This window comes from Labrus mixtus, chromosome 21, assembly GCF_963584025.1.
Source record: "Labrus mixtus chromosome 21, fLabMix1.1, whole genome shotgun sequence".
Taxonomy (NCBI): Eukaryota; Metazoa; Chordata; class Actinopteri; order Labriformes; family Labridae; genus Labrus; species Labrus mixtus.
In genome coordinates, this window is record NC_083632.1 from 7840211 (window position 1) to 7860932 (window position 20722).

The 20722-nt window shown below is 41.2% G+C and overlaps 2 protein-coding genes across 2 annotated transcripts; one reads left to right on the forward strand and one right to left on the reverse strand.

Moving 5' to 3' along the window:
• Positions 1–411: 411 nt before the first annotated feature.
• Positions 412–16282, reverse strand: zranb1a (zinc finger, RAN-binding domain containing 1a). The gene is made up of 10 exons (XM_061028660.1): positions 15927–16282; positions 14663–15516; positions 9105–9292; positions 8227–8380; positions 7313–7384; positions 6771–6969; positions 5957–6077; positions 3506–3635; positions 2254–2483; positions 412–1416 (listed from the first exon to the last, which is right to left on the reverse strand). Exons 2-10 carry the CDS (start codon positions 15492–15494, stop codon positions 1201–1203), a joined length of 2142 nt encoding a protein of 713 aa, XP_060884643.1. The 5' UTR covers positions 15495–15516; positions 15927–16282; the 3' UTR covers positions 412–1200.
• A 751-nt stretch (positions 16283–17033) lies between these two features.
• Positions 17034–20246, forward strand: hpdl (4-hydroxyphenylpyruvate dioxygenase-like). The gene is made up of 5 exons (XM_061028593.1): positions 17034–17739; positions 17837–18003; positions 18085–18236; positions 19148–19275; positions 19605–20246. The coding sequence occupies exons 1-5, from the start codon at positions 17045–17047 to the stop codon at positions 19771–19773; spliced, it is 1311 nt and encodes a 436-aa protein (XP_060884576.1). The 5' UTR covers positions 17034–17044; the 3' UTR covers positions 19774–20246.
• Positions 20247–20722: the final 476 nt, after the last annotated feature.

Here is a 20722-nt window from a genome sequence, read left to right on the forward strand (position 1 = left end):
GTCGAATAAGACTATAATCAAGTGAACATGCTTTGGGGTATGTTTTCTTGTTTTTGGTGGGCGTGTCAAAGGTTTGACCCAATCAGCTGCAACGTGTTTAGAAATCCGGCTGTATTTAAACAGGCAGGCCGCTTGCAAAACAAAAGATACACAAGAGGAGAATCAGCTGACAAACATCAGCTAAATAAATGTTTTTCTATGATTTGTCAAGGCTGAACACATCCCGGGGCTTCAACTGTGTTAGCAATGTTGACCTTGTCCTTGTGTGTAACAGTCTACTAATACATCTCATGTTCTGGAAATGCAAAGTAGTTCATGTCGAGTCAAAAAAAAAAAAAAAAAAAGAGTCCCTAATCTTTACACCATAAAAATTAGTAATTAAAAATTCAAAAAATTCAAATAGGCAACAAAGAAGATGCAAGTGAGACAAATTTAATAGGAATGCACTCTTTTGAAAGAGGCAGAGTGTTCATTTCTTTGTTCTCCCCACCAGCATCACCACCACCCACTCTATCATGACCATGAGCCGTTAAACCACACGTAAAAATGTCAGTAAAACTTAGGCGTCCTTTCCCCCCTTCCCCCTCAATAATCTGTGCAAAATAAAATACTTCAAGACCGAAAGGGATCCAACAGAACAGATAAAACAGGGCAGGACAAAAAGGTATCACCTCCCCTAAACAATAAATAAATCCAAACATCAGATGAGGGAGTGGGGGGGGGGGGGGTGTCACAGAGAGGGGGAAAAAAAGGTGTTCTTTCAACCTGAACACACAAACAAGGGTTAGCATCACCTCAGTTTTAAGCTAAATTTCTATCAGGCAACTCTGTAAATGAAATTTCCCATCTAGAGCAGCCTCAGGGTTTACTTGTGTATATATGTTTCTGTCATTCATGGCATTTCTCTCAGGTGGACATAATGACTGATAACAAACAAGGAGAAGTCTGGGGACAGGAGCTCAAACTAAGCAGACTTGAAGTGCTTTCATAGGAGCAGTAATCAGGATTCTGGATGTTGGTGCTGGTTTCTTTTTTTTTTTTTTGCTATCACAGAGCTCACAGAACACATGCATTATTACAAGTTAAAAGATTTACATTTTGGAGAAAGAAAAAAAAACAAAACATGTAGATGATAGAGCTCTCTCTCTCCCAGAGCCCTCAGTGTCCAGTCTCAGATATAAGAGCTCTCTTTTCCTTCTCTCACTCGTCTTCGTCGTCCTCCTCCTCGCCGTCAGAAAGAGAGGCACAGGGGCGGATCTGTCGGTATCTGTCCAACCACTTCTCCACCATCTGGGTGACCAGGGGGTGGTTACGGCGGCGGGAGCTTTTCTGCATGGCTGCCAGCATGCCTCCTTCTGTCACGCAGCAGTCCAGCCATTCCCTCAGCAGCTTTTCCTGCTGCTCCTCGTTCCCCATCTGGGTTGCACATAAAAACATGCAGTTTGTTATTACGCATCATAATGGGATGTATTTACGATGTGATATCACTGGTGAGTACAGTCAGCGGAAACGTACACCATAGAGACTTTTGAATTTAAAATATTCAAAGTTTTTTTTTGTTCCCTTGACTTATGAAAAAATAAAAATTGGACAACAATGAGAAATGAAGGAATACTTGTGGTGGGGTCACCATTTTGGTCAAGTGAAATTGTGTTCTTTAAAACAACGGCCTAAAACAAAACACTGAATCATCAGTAAAAAGGAACAAACTGTCTGAGGAATAAATGTCCATGAACATTTATATGCAGTCCTTAAGTGTTTGTCTTTGACTGGAGTGACACATCGTAGGACAATGTGCTTGAAGAAAAACTTGAGCGTCATATAATTAAGATGTGCCACAAAAATGTTGGTTGAACAAACATTTTTTGGGGAATTGTACTTCCCTATGCACTCAGGTAGTGTGACAGCTAACCAGTTAGCTAGTAGATCTCTCTGAACATCCCAGAGGATTGGTTATTGGTTCGACGATCTGGCTCTCGGAGACATTAATGCAACAAGTTTTTGATGTTGTTTGTTTTTGGAGGCAGACAAAATCAGGACTAATTCTTCACGGAGAAACTTTTTAAAATTTGTTTTATGAATCCTTTTCTTTAACAGAATTTTTCTTCCCCTGATTATTTCACATCTGGTAAAATGGGAGCAAACCTGCAAATTCTATAAGTTCATTTGGACTTAAGAGAAAACTCAACACTAAAAGATAAATTAAAAAGAATTATTCAGATAAATATATAGAAAATACATCACAGCTCCTACCTCTTGTGCAGACAGGAAATGGATGTGCAGCAGCTTCCTCTCGCTGTCGACCAGAGGCAAGAAAGTGACTGTGACATCATCGTCAGTATTGAGGTTGGCGCCAGCACCGCGATTGTCGTAGCCGTCGTTCTCCATGGCCACCAGGGCCGAGAAGTGGCCCCGCGTGTAACCCAGGGCGATGGGGCTCTTCCAGCAGAAACTCTGCTCCCATAACAGAGGCAGGTACACACCTGAACACACACACAAATCAAGTCAGACCAGCTGGAAGCCGCTGTACACCACCACACACCACCACATTCAAACCCTCTGGGACAAACAGGCCCTGCAGCTAAACGCTCATGTAACAAAGTGTAAGGATGTCAGTCAGAGACAAGCAACATCTCAAATCTGACTCCTCATCAAGATTGAAGTGTTTCAGACACCAACTGGCCCTCCTCTCTGTGAGAACTGAGCAGTGTGGTGCAGCCTGGTGCCCTGCTTCTTAATGACAGCGTCCTCCCCTGCCCCCTTGTTCCTTCAGCAGACCCACTTCCTGCTCCAAACACAATCTACCAATCAGGAGACACTCGGCACTGTGGCTCCAGCTCCACACCTACTCCAGCTATTCTCTGATTATGATTAACATGCCACATCGCGCACTGATTTTAATTGGAATGTGCTGACTCATCAAAGCTTAATCATCTTACTAAACAAATCTACTGGCAGTACAGCAGACTGACTGAAGCAAAGATATTCTGTGTAATTAAGCAAGTGGGCAAGTTTAAATAGTAAATCCTGCTTTTTTTTCTCTGCAGAGCTTTTTAGAGGCTACGAGTAAGACTCAAGGACGTCATTACATGTGCTGTTTTTAAACAGCTACAACTTACATCAGACACTTAAAGGGTAAGGTCGTTCAGAATGACAGAGAGTAAGCTCCAGTTAAAAAAAAAAAAAAACATGCAGATCATCTTTAGTTTGATTATTTAAGTCTGAGAGTTTTTAATCCACTTCAAGCGTCTTCAATCTCATCGGTGGAGCCGACAGTACTGAGAAAGAATTTCAACCGATTTCAGGAGACTTTCCAGCAGCTAGTACTTCATGTGAAAATTTCCCATCAAAATTTGTAAACAGAGAATAAAACCAGAGCTCTTTGCTTGACTCAATGCCACGAGAACTTTCAAAAAATCCTGTCATAAGTAAGTCAGTAAATACTGATCGTTATTGTCACTCGTGAAGAAATCTATCACCCGATTGTATCGAAATCCTGCCTCACCTTGAAAACGTGTGTATCCTAACGTTTCCCCACGGAAACTTTTGTAGTATTTCACTCCGTAGACTATGATGGGTCTCCGAAGAATGTGTGCAAGAACAAAGATGTGTGTCTGCTCCAGGCTGGCCCCGGGCTGACGGAGGACACAAAGAAAGACAAAAAACGACACATTATACAGTAGTTGTACTCATATTGACTTCCTCTACAGATGTACAGTCTATATTCAAATATCTAAAAATAGTGAACGTGGCTGAGAAGTGCTGTGATCATATTGCAGAAGAGTGTCTGTGACGCTGTATCGCTGCAGCTTTGAGAATGACTGCATGATACTTTCCCTCTTTCTGTAATAAAATAGATTTTAGATTAAGGACAGCTTCAATGACATTTTATATGTTAGAGGGGGTTCAAAGTCATTCACTCTCGTAGGATGGGATATACAAAGGTGGATCGTATCCTTTAGATCTCTCTATTACAGCCAAAGCCTGAGACAAGGTTATCACATGCTAGCTTTGGTTGCGTTTGTTTATACTGCCCGTGGAGTGGCTCTCTGAGCTAAATGCCTATAATCCTGAGGTCACATGTTGGGAAGGAGTGCAGCTTCAGCATCTGTCCCAGCCAAGCAGACGAGCTGTCTGTCAATCTACAACTCCATCTTAGGGGATCTACAATAATTGCTGATGTCCTTCCTGTCATTCAGGCACGATACCCCTTTCGCAGCCCGTGTGTCTCTTCCAACTGTGTCTCCTGCTCAGTATGTTGCAACTTAATCCACAGAAGGTTAATAAACAACTTCCAAAGAGCACAGCTGATACATACATAGAGACCATTTTGCATTTATGAGTGTGTGTGTGTTTGTATGTGAGTGTGTTGACAGCAGGATATGCTGTTACAGCTTGGCATCTGTCCATCTGTGTGTAAGGGTTAAAGTATGCTCCAAGGCAACTTACTTTGAATACAGCATCGTTTACATGACCCTCACCCATGCTGTTCATTTCATTACAGTTTTAAGAATGACACTATAAAGGTGAGGGTCTCTGCAAGTTTCAGTGAAAGGACGCGACAGAAATGTAAATCAATATCCAAAGTGAAACCCTAAGCCTGGCAGCAGCTGCTGTGAGCTTATAGCAGGTTAGATGGAGATTTGGACCGAGAGTGGGGTTATGAACCCATGTGTCATGTTCTGATGCTGAATGAGGACACAAATAAGGACGTGCATGTATAAGATGTACCTAAGTGTGCTAGTGAAGTGATGGAAACTCTGCAGAGGATTGTCTTAGAAATGTGTTGTTCATGCTAGTTCACTGATTGACTTGCAGATGTAAAAAAAAAAAAAAAAAAAGAGGCTGTTTTCACACATGCACAAAACTGCAGAAACTTTCCTGCCAGCCACCCTCCTGAATTTTCAGCGTTTAAGTCCGAGTGAGCTGATGTGAGAATGGAACAGGAAATGTTCAGGAGTATTCACAGCGAGCAAGCAGGAGGGGGTGGTGGCGTTAATATCCTGCTAACAGCACATGACCACAGACTGTACATGCGTGTTCATGAACGTAATGAAACAGCTTCATTCTATTTCCCAGTACTTTCTTCTCCACTTTCTTGTTGATAGTTTGAATGTGTCTAACTATAAATAGCATTGATATAAAAGGAAACATTCTCATTAAAGCATCGGACTCTGTTGCTTCGTCCGCCACTTCAGCATCATTGTTTTTACATCACGTTTTGAGATGACCCGCCCCTTCCCCCCCGCCCCTTCCCGCCCCTTCCCCCCCCCCCACCCCCACCCCCCACCTGTTCATCAGGGATAGTCTTCCACTGTGACGAGCATGTGTGAACAATCTACTCAGGAGGATTTCAGGGGTTAAATGTCTGAAATGTTGTAGAAATGATCAGGATATGGAAACGAGATAACAGCTTGTTTAGGTTTAAAGGGAAAAATAAAGAAATATATGAAATTGTGTTGTAAAAGTATTTAAAAATATGCATCAAAACTTGTTGCTTTAAGAATTCACATGATGTGTTTCATGAAAATTAAACTTAATTCTTGTTTAATAAGGAAAATAATCCACAAGGTGCCTAAAATGGGATTTTTTGCTCGTCTTTTTTTCTACAACACTTTTTTTTTTTTTTTAAAGGAAAACAACTTTTAGTTTTTGTGCCAATAACCAAAAAAGGAGAGAGGGCAACTTCACACACTCACTAAATAATTAGCATGCCATTTTTATCTCGAGATTTATCTAGTCTTCCATGTTTAGGGCCGTTCCATTTATGCAACAGTTCTTTCATGTATTTTCCTGTTCCTCACAACTTCTCCCACCTCTTCATGCATTTACCAGAAGTTCAAACCCTCCCTAAAGACACTGACCACAATATACTGGGCTGTTTTTGTTTCTGCCTTTGGATTGATAGTGAACAGGAGGAAGGAAGTGAGTAAGCCATAAGGAACCTCATAATTACCTGACTAGCCAAAGACAGGATGAACGCCCAGTCCTCCTGCCACTGCTCCTCTCTGAGGGAGAAATGTAAACCGAAGCTCTGCGAGTACCACGACTCCCACTCCTTCCAGCGTGTGTAAAACCTAAAAAAAAAAAAAAAAAAAGAAGTAACATATCAAGACTATTTTCAAACAATATCTTAATCAATTTTGTACGACTGTCACACTGATTATTATTCCACACAGTTTAATTGAAGTACATCACAACCCTTATTTTGTCCACCGGTAAACTTTAAAAACACTGAGATCATCAATCTTGATTTGTTACATTTCATAAGGAGGTAAAAGAGACCTGAATATGGAATAAATTACATCATCCACATACCTACTGGAATACAAGTACAGGAGAAAACCTCTGTAATGTCTCTACTAAGTATTTATACTCTTGTATTTGATTAAGCAAAGGAAGTATGTAAACATCCTGACATGCTTCTACACTGAGCCTCTAAATCAAATCATTAAAGCCTACAAACAGCAAGCAGAGAGAGACAAAAACAGCAGTCCACAAAGACACATTTTCATACTTTCTCTCACTCAAGCAGTTACTACACCGACAGGAGAGCCAGAAAAGCATCATTCTACACAAATGTCACCGCAGATAATCTATGGAGATAAGAAATACCTGAATGGAACCTTCTTTTAGTAAAAATAATGTTGTGTGCTTTTATGCAGACAGTATGTGAAAGACACTTTGGAAAGGGGGCACAATCAATAACAGTTTCTCAAACTCTAGAAGTGTGTCTGGGGTTAAAGTTTGTGAAGGGTTTGTCGTCTCACCAATGGGAACAGTCGTGCAGGCTGTCATGGAGGGTCTTGCGGAGCACCGAGTCCTTGTCGTAGATGCCCCAGGTGGCCTGTAGCACGGAGTCCAGCAGACAGTCTCCTGCTGTGCGGTTCCATAAGGCGTACAGACGACTGTCCAGGCGTGTGCCCAGCTCCAGAGACCAGTTGATGACAGGCGACTCCTCTTCTAACTCTTTACAAAGACATGGGGACGGTCAAAACACAGTGTGGGGTGAAGGCATTTCCACGCTGCTATTTGATAACAGAGAGGAGAGTTCAATAAAAAAAAAACCTGAATGATATATCAATATCAGCTGGTCAATATTATTGGCCTGTTGTTGGCTGCCTGTCATTATCTACCTGGAACTTGGATGAAAACATTGACACAGAGAAGCCATATGAACTAAGAAAAAGGTCTAACTTACAAAGTAGGGTATGGATCAATGTTTTCATTTTGTGTCAAGTTAACTAGACATGTAGACCTGTAATTGGACATCATCCGCCTGCCTTCACTTTACATAATTCATCTTTTGTACCTTTCTGCACATCTCGATCCAACACCTCGTCAAACAGCTTCTCTTGGACAGCAGGGGGCAAATCCTCGATATCTGCAAAGACACAGGGAAAAGATATGATGTTTTCATTCTCATTACAGCCTAATAGCACACAGCACTGAGGGCAACAGAAATGCAACCGTAATGACCCACAGAGGGGACGTTCTTTGCAATTCCATTCACTGGCTGACATTTTGTCAATGGCACACTGTAAACACAAGCTCTGTGCAGCATGATGTGTTTCTGTGTGTATTGAACTGTGCATACACAAAACCAGAACACTGGTGGCTATTCTCTGGCTCAATAGTGAATGGCACGCTCTTTGTTAGATAGAGAGAGAGAGAGAGAGAGAGAGGGGGAGTGTCCTGAAGCTGGCCTCGGGCCAAATTCAGTCTGCGATGAAATACACGGCATAACGTTAAAAAAAAGAAATCCATCAGTGAAGCCTGCATAATCTTTCATCCCGGTGGCACTGCCAGCTCTAAATCTGAACACAGCTGGTGGTTGCGAAGAGAAAAGAGGATGTCATCTGAAGACATGATGCCACAGGGACGAGACACAGAGTCGTTATGTCTCTGAACAATGCTGCACAACAAGGCTCGCAGTCATTCCTCCAACTCTCAAGTGAGAGAGGAGTAAAACATTAACCCTTACCATTTCAAGATCACACACTGAAATCTTCTTTTATACTATTTAAACACAATTTCATAGTGGTGAAAGAAAATATTTTATGCCACACTTAGTGTTAATGTATTCTGCAGTATTCATTGTCAATCTTTATAACAGGCCCTCAAATTAGGCCTTTATTTAAGACAGGTGTTTATTGAGGCTATACTGCACATGTGCAATGAAAACAAAGACTTTAAATGATGTCATCATTGTGAGGCTGTGGGTACCTGCAGGCAGAGTAAAGGTGACCAGGTCAGTGAGGAAATAACAGGCAAAGTCTCCTTTGCGTTGATGAAGCGAGGCTGCGATCTCCCTGCGGATCTGCTCCGTGAGCTCAGGACAAACCAGGGAGGGGATGCACTTAGCTGCCTGCTGGTTCACCTAAAATAAACAGATGGATAATTAGAGGTAAATACACCAACATTAGTATGCTCAATTCCTTCTACCTATACTAGTGTATGTCAAGTTTTTACGAACGTGCAGTATGAGAAATGTTGTGAATCAAATAGTCATTACTATTTGTGTTGATATGATTTGCATGCCTTATATAGTTGCAACTTAATGTCATTTAAGTTGCAAAGACATTTCACAGTTGAGAGGCCTTCTTTTCTCTTCAGACCTCGGCTCAGCCCTCTGTGCCTCTCCTAATCGTCGCTCGCCCTCCTTGCGAACCACATCAGCTCTGTGGCATCAAGTCCATTAGAAACCAGTGACAGGACTGCAGCCAGGCTAATCCTCCACCTAATCCTCAAAGTGCACTTCTGCTGTAATTATAGGCATCACAGGCATCTGCTATGTATCCACTACTTTGGCGCAGAACGATTATCGACTGATGTGGGTGACAAAGTAAGTATAGAAAACTCTATACACAACATTATTTTGTTTATAAATGATTATTTTGGAAGACTGTGTGGTAGTAACCTATTCTTTTTTTTAGAAATTAATAATCTTCAAACGAGTACCGTTAGAGTACCATTTAAAAACGGACTCCTCCAGTACTGCTCCCTGGTGTTTTATGTGCAGAAAGACCCTTGTAGAGATGGTTTGACAAATAAACACTCAGTGGATGTACAGCTTTATTAAAACTGATGTAACGCATGTGTACCTCTGTGAGCAGGATGGCTAGCATGTCCTGCCTCTGGAAGCGGATGGCCAGGTGCACCAGAGTGAAGCCTACGTCAAAGGCAGAGGAGCGGCTGAGGAGCTGCACCTCCTCGGCAGTCAGCTGCCGGGCGATGTCACCACCGGACGATTTGTAGGCTTCCACTGCCGCCAGATCGCCATCCACCACTCCTGCAGCAGAGGGGGCGGAAGAAGGAGGAAGGAAGGTCAGAAAATAGGAAACAAATGCTGGAACTGACATGTTTAAAAAAAAAACAAAAAAAAAAAAAACAGTTGAGCGTTGCCTAAATATATCGGTATTGCTTTTCCAGGAATTCTTGAACAAAGGCTTTTGATGTTAGATGATGTCACACATAGTTACATTGTTTAATCTCAGTTTCAAGGAAAAAGGAAGAGTGCTTCTACAAACAGATCACATTCAACAGTTCACCAAGCCAGCTGAAAACTTGGACACTAACCCGGACGGATGTACACTCAGTGGTAGAAACATACACATGAGAAACACGTCAAAGAATCGTCTGATATGATACGTATCAGGATGCAAAGATTAGAATTCAATTTCCAATATGTGATTATGATATACCGCTAAACAACAGAAATGTAAGATTTAGCAGTTTAAAAACAAAAGTTGGACTTCCAAAATAGACTTTTTTTGTGAAACTACAAGTAGGGTTGTCACTGTACTAAATTATTTTCACTTTGACAATCAAAGGATATTGATAAAAAAATTTGATTTATTCATAACACACTTTAAATTTGAAGCAAATGCTACAAATACATACCACTTGTTTCAACACCACAACAACAAAAAGAGAAGTCATAGGCACCAAATATTGGAGATTTTTTTTTTTTTTTTTAAATGACCAAAAAGTAAATGTCCAGACCAGATAAAAGATCACATTTGTTTATATATGTAATGAACTAAAATTGCTGCCTGTTGGGGTGGCTTAGTGTTTGATGCAAGCGCCCCATGTAAGGATGCTGTGGTCCCCCAGGCGGGCGGCCCGGGTTCGAGTCCGGCCTGTGGCTTCCCTTCCCGCATGTCATGACTCTATCCACTTTCCTATCTCTACAATAAAAAGGACCGAAAAGCCCAAAAATAACCTCAAAAACAATATTGCTGCCTGTAAATTATCAACTTCACAACAGTTTGGTCAAAAAGTCATCATCTTTCAAACTAGTGCAGGTATATTATACTGCAGGGCTGCTTTATTCTAATACAATATTTAAGTCACATCAGTTGTCCATAATAAACTGGTTACTGAGTGTTTGTGACTGCTTTTCCAAATAATGTCGTTTCCTGTTCAAACACATCTTAAATTAATGTAGAGAGACACGAGAATCCTTTTATAACATGCTGATTCTTTATAAATGGATTAGACTGGCTTCTTGGAGCAGCTCCAAAATCATGTCCTTGCTTGTAAAGCAAGATGTAACAGACAGCTTGCCATGTCTAATGAAAGAACTGTAGAAATATCCATCAAACTGAGCTAACATCATCACACTGTTCTTAGTCACCACCAATTAATATTCAAACCCTGCGAGGAATTAACATAACAAATTCAACCAGAGGAGAAGAATTTAAATATGCAAAAAGACTTCAAAGTGAACTGAGCTCTCTAGTTCTTGACGTCAATCCACAATACAGTTGACCTCTAGACGTAGCCACAAGCTAACCCAGTGTGAGAACAGTTGTCAGCCTGTCAGGCTACAACACAGCCGAACAGACAGAGCAGTGTAGCTTTTTAATGCCCAGCTATCAGAGAGCTGTGTCACACAGAGGACAGTCTGTGCAGCTTAACGTCCTCCCCCTCCTTTGGATGTCACAGATTCAACATCTGTTCTGACTGAAATGAGCAGCAGCTAGGTAGCACGCCGAACATGGAAGTGCTGGTTCATTTTTTTTTAATAGGCCAACTGATATGAGGATGTTCTCTTTTGCCAGGAACAGAAAGACTACCTCGAGAGAACCTGTATGGGGAACGTGCCAAGAACACCCAGTCTCATTTTACACATGCTGGGTGATATTTTGCAAACACGGATCCATAAATAGCAGCTGAATTATTTTGGCTGCAATCAAGCTACTACCATGCAGGAGACTTCTCAGGTGAATGAAAAAGCAGAGAGTTATTTTGCTCAGTTTAGGTCAAAGTTATCACACAACACAAACAAGAGCTAAACCTATTACACTTCATCTTCATCTGTAGAGTTTCAACATTAAAGAGCTGATAAGGTGTTTTTATGACTGATACAAAATCTTGAATTGAGGGAGATTCTTTCAGTTCTTTAGCAACTGTTGCTGAGGAGATTTTTCACATTTGTTCTTTTGTCAACCCAGCACCGGTTTGTTTGCGGTTACTACTTCAACAGCCAGAAAGTTCTCTCTAAAATAACATTGCATACTAGTAGAAATGACAGGGTCGTGCGCACAGCCTTATCATTAATACAACATTAACAGAATGTCCACAGTTTGAGTCTTGCTAAAGGCCTGTGTTGCAACCCTAACCCTTTCTTTATCTCCACTTTGTCTACCTTTCTTTTACTTCACTTAGTATGTTGCTTTAAGTTAATAGACTGCTACAATATATCACCTTTCTAGTCTTACAGCCAGCTAAAGGGCCTCACACAACATGTCCCATATACCAGGATTCACACACACAGACTCATACTCTTGATGACAAGAGACTGCAAGGTACAGATGTAGCCCTAAAGATTTCATCTGTCACATTCATGCACAACGTGGGCTGTGCCTTCAGGAGGAACGTGGGGTTCAGTATAGAGATACTTCAACAGACATTCAGGAGGAGCAAGGCATTTAACCGCATATCTTGTGGTTAGAGGAAAACAAGTTCTTTCACTGAGCCACAGCAGCCCCTTTGCAGTTCCAATAAGTACTAGGGTTGTTTGTGTCCAGTACCAGAATTTGAAAGCTCAGGATGACACTAGTAAAAATCATTTGATAATGATCAATATCATGGAAACAAAAAAAGAAGATTTGTGTAATTAACACATTAATCGTTCTCTTTCACTTGCAGCATCTGGTTACAAAAACAGACGGAAGAACTTCGGAGGGTTCTTTAAAGCTTGGTCTCTTGAAGTGCTGATAGCCTAGCGGTTATGTCACACGCCCCATGAACAGAAGCTATAGTCCTCGTCACAGTGGGTTCAAACCTGCATGTCATCCCCTACTGTCTCACCCCAAAATGTCCTGTCTCTCTTCAGCTGTCCTATCCAATAAAAGGCATAAAAATAACACACAAAAAAAGCTTGGTTCATTACGATTCTGGCAACAATTAAAATAAGAGACTATCGTTTTAAAACTCAAATCGAAAAGTATCGAAGCATCGCACATTTTTCATACCATTCCTGGCTACTGCTTTCCTGTTGAAAAGCAGCCTCGTGTTCTCTGGCGTTACCTAAGCAACTGTCTTTGAGCTTTGCTTTATGAACCTAAGTTTAGTACATAACGTGTTCTTTAAAGTATGAAACCTAGTTTTCCAGTCATGTCCCAAAATGGAGACAACATTCAGAAACACGTCATCCTGAATGTCAGGGAAGACTTTTGTTTCATTCCCTCTACTGCAGTGTAACAATAAAAACAGACTCACACTGATGTGGTGACATTGTTTGTCTTAAAACTTGACTGCCCAGAAAGAGTTATGTTTGTCAGCACAACTTCTACCATCTGATATTACTAATTTAGAAAGATTGTGTAGTCATGGCTGGCTGACATTCCTCTGAGCATGTTAGATAAAAATTCAGCTGATCAACATCATTGCCAGAGCTTGGAGGCAAAAACACACAGCTCCTCCATTAAGTTTTCTTTTTGTAATCACTCTAATCAGATAAAGTGTACAAAACATTATCATGAGCAACATCTAACTGGAGCATAATATGTTCATACAGGGAAAACATTCTCAGCCTTTGAAAGAGCTGTCGGTTTAAGTCTTTCTGGGAAACAAAAGAACAATATTACACAAACAGAGCCTGTTTCCTTTTGTGGCAAAGTAGACTCAAATGGGATCAAATTCGGGCACTGGAAAAACATTAGACGAGGAAAAATGGGAAAACAGTCGAGAAAAGCGAGATCAAGTTGTGAGACCTGAGGAAGCTTGGCCGTAATGTGCTCTTTAGACTCAGACACTTCCTCCACCGACAAACCTCTAAAAAGAGCCCAACTGTAGCACAAGCACTTAAACTGAGAAAAAAAAAAACAGTATTTAGGATTGAATAAAAAAGGTTGTGAAAGTTGTGAATCAGGTAGAGAAAGGTCTTATCCGTGACAGAGGAGAGATTTTTTTCTACTCCACAACAACAAGCTGCAGATGGCAGTCAGTGCAAAGGTCAGGAGGACACTGACCATGTGCTGCCTTCATGCCTTTTTTTGCTTTTTTTTTTAAATTGTTGACGGGTGTCCATGTCTTGTCAAGGCTATTTTTGCCTCCTCAGGGGGGCCCTGCTCAGGACATAAGCACCACTGTTTATGGGCTCTGTTGACTGCGAGCCAGGAGAGCCTCTGGTCCACGGACTCCACTCTCGCTGCACTGGCCAGACGGCCCATTCATCTCCACCGGCTGGGAAGCACTCACACCCTCTCAGTTTCTCAAAGACAGCTCTCAGTGGCACCAGCAAGGGCAGCGAGGGGGTCCACGGACAACTTGGATCAAATTCCTACTAGCTGTATTGTGGCACATCTTTATCATGCTGCCGCTCAGCATCATTTACACTCTGTTGGTGATAACTATCAGCTCACTGCAGCAGATATTTCCAGCTGAAAGCTCCACCTTGTGAAATTAAACCCTTCCCACAGAGCTTGCCAGGTTCTTGTTTTGCTAAATTCCTGATGTACTATAATATTTGTAGTCAAAACAATGAAACATTTTGTTCATTCATTAAAAAAAAATACCTAGGGGATAACAATACTATGCAACCTTGGCGCTCCCAGGGTGAGGATAATCTACACTGAAATAAAACACACTTAAACTAAATGTAAAGTGAATAGGACAAAAACATTCAAACCACTGCCTCTGACTCGAGTACCTCGCTCTGTCATCACTGAGCATCATACCACTGGAGGAAACAAAAAGCTGCTGTGACAACAAAAGTGTTGTTACAAGGGGAAAAACTGGGACAAGAGCGTGGAGTCTTTGTACAAGCAAGACTGTTCTGGGAAGGCAAAGAGGGAAATGAGGTCAAAACGTATCCTCTGACATTATCAGAGCCTGATAAATTATTATGGAATGCACACGGCACACTACAAGCAGGAATGCAATCCTAAGCAGAGTTTGTCTATTACTTTTATACTCGTTATTCCATTTGTCATTCCAAACACAAATCAATATGCTATACAAGGACATTGCAGGGGCACAGAATGACGCCTTAAAAAACTGAAAAGGTGCAAATCCTCATACTAAAAGGAGCTGGGTAGGATGTTTAGTTTTGTTTCTTACAAATTCTTTACTCGTTTGTCTAATTTTCCTGTGGGTTGGCTTCACACTTAATCTTTTCAGGAATGGTTAGTAATAATGTATTAAAACTCACCAGCACATGCATTAAGGAACAGCCAGTCTGTTTTCCTCATCCGGTTTCTAATCTGCTTTAGCTTCTTGAAATCAACCTCTTGCTCCTCTTTGCTGCTCATGGCTCCAGCTGCAAGCTCTATCCTCTGGAAGTCCATTTTCACATTATCTTCCCTCTTGGGCATAGGAGGGGACCTTCTCTGACCCTGGCCTCCACTGCAACTGCTCCTCCGTGGAGCCCGGTCCTGCTCATTGATCATCGGTGTTGGTTCAGAAGACTCAGCCAGCTCTATTGCTTCCTGGTTGTTGGGCTTGGGGTGGTCACAAACTACACACTTTGTGGTTTTGGGCCAGTTCTGGTAAGTGCAAGCCGTGCATGTCCAGTGCTGATGATGGGTAATAAGTCTGTTTCTATCATTGTATTCCTCACAGGTATCTACTGGGGAGTGGGGAGCAGGACGGCAGCCTGCGTTAGATCCTGAAGTCTGGGGAGACTCTGTCGGACTGCTGGTCCTCTGGCGCTGACACAGGCACTGTGTGCAGCGGATGGCCCGGGGCCAGTTCAGATAGGTGCACATGTGACAGGACCACTTATTGGCGATCTCAACCATGCTAGCCGGCCTGACTCTCGGTCTGGCGCTCGAGTCAGGGCAGATAAGAAGGCTGCTGCCACTCTCAGTTCTGGGGAGGTCCCACTCTAGGCTGGCATCCAATGCAGGGGTGTTTTTGTACGGTTCCTCTGTGATGATGGGACCCCTCGACCTCTGAGCACGGCACAAAGTGCACTTAATTGTAGAAGGCCAGTTCTCATAAGTGCAGTAGTCACAGACCCACTTCACCTTCTGTTCTGTCATTGTGAATCACTTGATGGTTAACCTGAAATGACAACTTTAATTAGGATTGAGGCATTAAAAATCTTGTGGTCTATTTTTTAATGAAGCGATATTAAGTTCCTCTAAGTCTTCCAGTTTATTAAATTAACCTACATCTGGCTGGACAGCTTCAATGAAACTGGCAGCTTATGATTCAGGTGTTATAGGAGCTAAATATCTCCCCAGCTGTTATTTATCAGTTACAGTATATAGACAATCTGGATTTGATTCACATGGCGTTATTGCATTACCATGTAATATTATCTGTGTTTAGTTTTAGCTTGCTAGCTTGAAGCTAAACGCCTAGCACAAACAGCTACCGTAAAGTTTGGACCACTAACGAACATTTAATGTGAAATACATTGACAAAGGGTGTCTTTATCCAGAATATTTGAGAGAGAAAAAAACTCTTACCGTATCACTGCTACGCTCGTTTCTCAAGTGCTGCTGAAAACCACAACAAACCCTTCGTGTACAGTCCTCCTCCTCCTGCTCCGTCAAACCTTTCCCAATCCGAGATATTTTGACCCCCTTTGTCTCTCACATCTTTACCTCATTATACACATTTACGTCGTCCGAGTAAAACCACACCTTGACGAAATCGTGTACTCCTTGAATCATGGTAGAAATCCGCGACACTCCATGGTTTACATAGCCTCCGTGTTGTTTAATGGCGGCGCGACACTGAGACAAATGAGCAGCAGGGCCAAAATAAACGCTCGGGTGCCTTCGTCACCAATCATCTGGCTCAGCGCTCAATGCCATTGGACAAAAGGGAAGTACTGTGTTGCTTTCAACAAAAATCGGAAAATATTACAATAACCCATTTAAATGTATTCGATGTTCAATATAACTTTTATTTTGAATACCAAGGAGCAGAAATAGTAATTACGTTGCCACTCATGAACTCCTTATTTTTGGCCCGCTATATTTATTCTATAGTTAATGGCTTTTAGAATATTATGTTTAAAAAAAAAAGATGTGACAAAAGAAATGTTCGAGGTTATTATTAACTCTGAACGCCTCGTCACTCTCGTTGGTTGTGGAAAGAAGTTTGTTTTGTCTCATTTATAAATAACGGTGAAGCATAATGTCAGTGTTGCAGAGGTCACATAAAATAAAAATAAAATAACCACCACTTTTCCTTAACAATTTGTATTAATCGTTATGCCTTTTATTTATTTTCTCAAAAGTAATTTCTTTCTTTCCCCTTATGTAAGTGAAGATAAAAAACAGGCTTAGTGTAGTTTAGAAAGTATATGCATGCGGGTCTAATGATACAAAGTATTTGTTAGTTCAATCTTTTTAATGACCCTTAGGTTACATCCATGATTTGATTTTATGATTAATCAAACATAATAATACAAAAATATAAACATTATTAATGATTTAATCTTGCTATTCGAGTAATAGACTGTAAATATTATTGAACACAGAGTAGAAATTCACAAATATGTTGTGTAAAATTCAAAATCCTTACAAAAGACAGTTTTGGGTTGGACACGCCCCCTGTCAAAACGTCACATCCAAACATGGCAGCTTACTTGAGCCGGTTACACCACATTTCGCTCCACGTTTCAAACGTTGAAAAAATAGCAAATGACCTTGTCTCTAAATTCAAATTTAACTTATTTGCAACCAGACTAACCGACAGGTCCAGGCAGCTTGCTTTCAGAAAAGGTGCAGCGGTTTTCGTTGTTAATGAGAGACCAGCTCGGGGTGATGTAAGGTTGAATGAAGAACTCGAAGGCATCACAAACGGATATTCAGCCGGTCCACACCGGGATAACGCTGGGAAATACAACCAGGAGGCCTCCACGAAATGTCTTTACGACGTGAGCCCACATTACTCAGTGGATACTGTAAGTAACGTGTGTTTTGAGGTGGAGGATGTGGAAAGGTCATTCAAAACTCTTCGCCAAATGGGCTGCAATTTCCTGGTGCCTCCCACAACTGTGCAGGACGAGAGTGGGCATGTCACCTACTCAGTGGTGAAATCTATTGTGGGGAATGTATGCCACACACTTATTGACAGGACAAAGTATGAGGGGAGCTTCCTGCCTGGGTTTGATGTCATTGAAAAAGACGGCAGCCTGAATGAAGAGGATGTATCTTGCCCAATCACACATTTCGATCACATAACTTATGCCTGCCCGAGGAAAACAACCCACCAGGTCATGAGGTGGTATGAGAAGCTCTTTGGGTTTCAGAGGTTTTTCATTGAGAGGTAAGAGAGTATAGACATTTTAAAGATTTGCAGTTGTATTTTCAAATTTCCTGCTTGATGTCAGAAACAATCTTAACGTTTTGTTTTTTCCGAGTAGTAATGAAGACGTGGATGAAGGTTTTGTCGTAAATCAGGAGGGTATCGGTCTACGTCTCACTGCTATGGAGTACTGGAAATGCAGCAAAGCAGGCATCGCTCTCCCCTCTGTGAACAAAAATGAACCCGACTGCAAGTTTGTCATTGCAGAATCTCTGCCTGAACAAGGTAATGTCAACTGTTCCAACTCTTTCATCTCTGCAAATATAACACGTGCTGAATCACTGAGTGTTTGCGCTCTCTTTTCAGGCAGGAATCAGGTCGACACCTTCTTGGAGAAGCACAGAGCCCCAGGAATCCAGCACATTGGTCTGTACACAGACAACATTGTTTCTACGGCGCATGTGATGGCTGAGGCTGGGGTCCAGTTCTTCTCCCCTCCTCTCACCTACTACACTGAGGTTTGACTGACTCTTATAGAAGTGTACAACACTGACTCAATAATTGCAACACATTGCAACAGACTTTTACAGAGACCTAACACAAGCTCACCATAAGCAAGCTTTAGGCAACATCTGGCAACAGTGACAAGACAGAGAACACCTACGCACAACCATTTCAAAAAACAGGTGCGTAGGAGAGCAATGTGTCCATCAAAAAGTGAACTTGCAAACAAATATTTTTAACAGTGACGGGAAAAAACTTCCTTTTAACAGGCCGAAACTTTGAGCAGAACCAAACTGATTGGTGAACAGCCATCGGGCCACGACTGGATGGGCTGAGAGTTTGGGATAGAAAGAGAGTGAGGTGGATAGAGACAAACAAACAGTGCAACAACAGCAGATAATGCTGACCTTTGGCTACAGCCAATAATAATAGTATATGTAATATTAGCAATAACAGCATAGTAATGGTAATATAAGTACAACTGAGATAATAGTCCCTGGTGCAGCTGTAGTCAACAGGTCTAGTATTAGCATTAACGACTAATAATGATACCAACTATAAGAATTATAATATTATAAAACGTTTTAAGCCCACTCTTAGAAGTAGAGGGGTGTATGCCTCCCATACCCTGACTGGTAAATAATTCCAAAAAAAGCAGGACCTGATAATTGAAGTCTCTACCTCTCTCACTTTTGGAGACTTAAAGTACCACAAGTGTCCCGAGTCCTGTATTAATTTGTCAGTACAGACTTGTTTTTAACAGGTTTTCATAAATAACATGATATTATATTTGCAAATGAGTAATCCCAACATGCACATATTGAGTTGACGCTATACAAATAAAAATTGATTGATTGATTGATTGATTGATTGATTGATTGATATTCACTTTTTTTTTTTTTACCTATCCTGTGTATTGTGACAGGTGGGAAAACAGCAAGAGATAGAGGAGGCAGGACATGACCCCCAGATGCTGGCGCAGCATGGCATTCTCCTGGACACAGACCTGCACCACGACCCCTCGTCACAATCAACACCCAGTGAAAATAAAAGGTGAGGAGCAATCAAAAGATGTGATTTTGCATTTGAGGCTAGCAGCTTTCCGCGCAGTGTTACTCCTCAAAGAGAGTTTCTATGTCTGCCTTTCTACACAGACTTCATTTCTTAAAGATTTTTGTCCATTCTACTGCTCTGGATGGTTTATTTCTATAGTACATGCAACAACCACTTTTTATTTTTTTATTTATTAGGAAGCATGTTGTGCCTCTGGCTTGAAAGGTGCTATATAACTAAAATTATTATTATTATTATTATTATTATTAAAGTGTTGTTGAGTCTTAAAGTCCCCATTTCCTTACATGGTGGTTATTGTCTGTTTCCAGGTACCTTCTCCAGGTGTTCACCAAACCAATCTTTGAAGAGGACACCTTCTTCCTGGAGCTGATAGAGCGAAGAGGAGCGACAGGTTTTGGCGAGGGAAACATCAGGGCGCTGTGGAGGTCGGTGCAGGCGCACATGGAGAACCAAAGGGTGGATTCTCACGGAGCATAATCCCCCCCCCCCCTAAAATGTGCAAACTGCTTACCATTAGTCACTCCAACTACCTTTAACAGGGGCTACTTTATGTCATGTTATTTTTATATAACAATGTGAGAGCACTTATGAGAGAAAAATATGTAAAGTGTTAGAATGATGTAACTTATGTACAAGAAAAGTTTACAACAAGTACTTTGAACATCCGTTGTGGATTTAGTGAAACATATCCTGTTAATATCATGTTGCACTGCAAACTAATCATAAATCATTAACTGTAATAATGTCTCACTTTGGGGACAAATATAAAACATTTAACTGCACTGAGAAAAACATGGTACAAAATAAAACAAGTAACATACTGTACTTCAAATATTGAAACAAAAATACTCTGTTAACAGTAAAAAGAAGTCTTTGTGTTTTAACTGTGTCAAAGGAAAGCGACTGACTGACTCCTGAGCAACTGTTCCTTAATAAAACTGTTCCTCACAGTCGGCCGTGAAAGACCAATTACTGTCCTCAAATGTGCTCTGTGTTTCTGCAAACGTGGGTGGGCTTCATCTCAGAGAAAGAGCTCTTTAAAATCTCGCAGTTCACCTGAGGTTAACTTCACCAAATATAACTGACCTCAGATGAAAAGTAAAGACATTTAAAAATGGAAGGCACTTACACCTTACTTATGCCCATTTTATTCTATTCACACTTGTTCTTTATTCACATTGTCCTTTTTGATCCTGCAGATTCATGTGACAGCGTTTCATACACGTATCAAATGAGATTTCCTCTGGCATAAAAAACCCGTAATGAGATGCCTGAAAGTAAATAATGTTGGGTTACAGCGTTAAACACCACTGTTACACATCACTGGATCAGTAATTAAAATATAATACATATACTATGTTACAATATACCACTAAGAGGTGGTTGTTTTCACTCAGACCACTGTCTTTGGTAATGGAAGTTATGT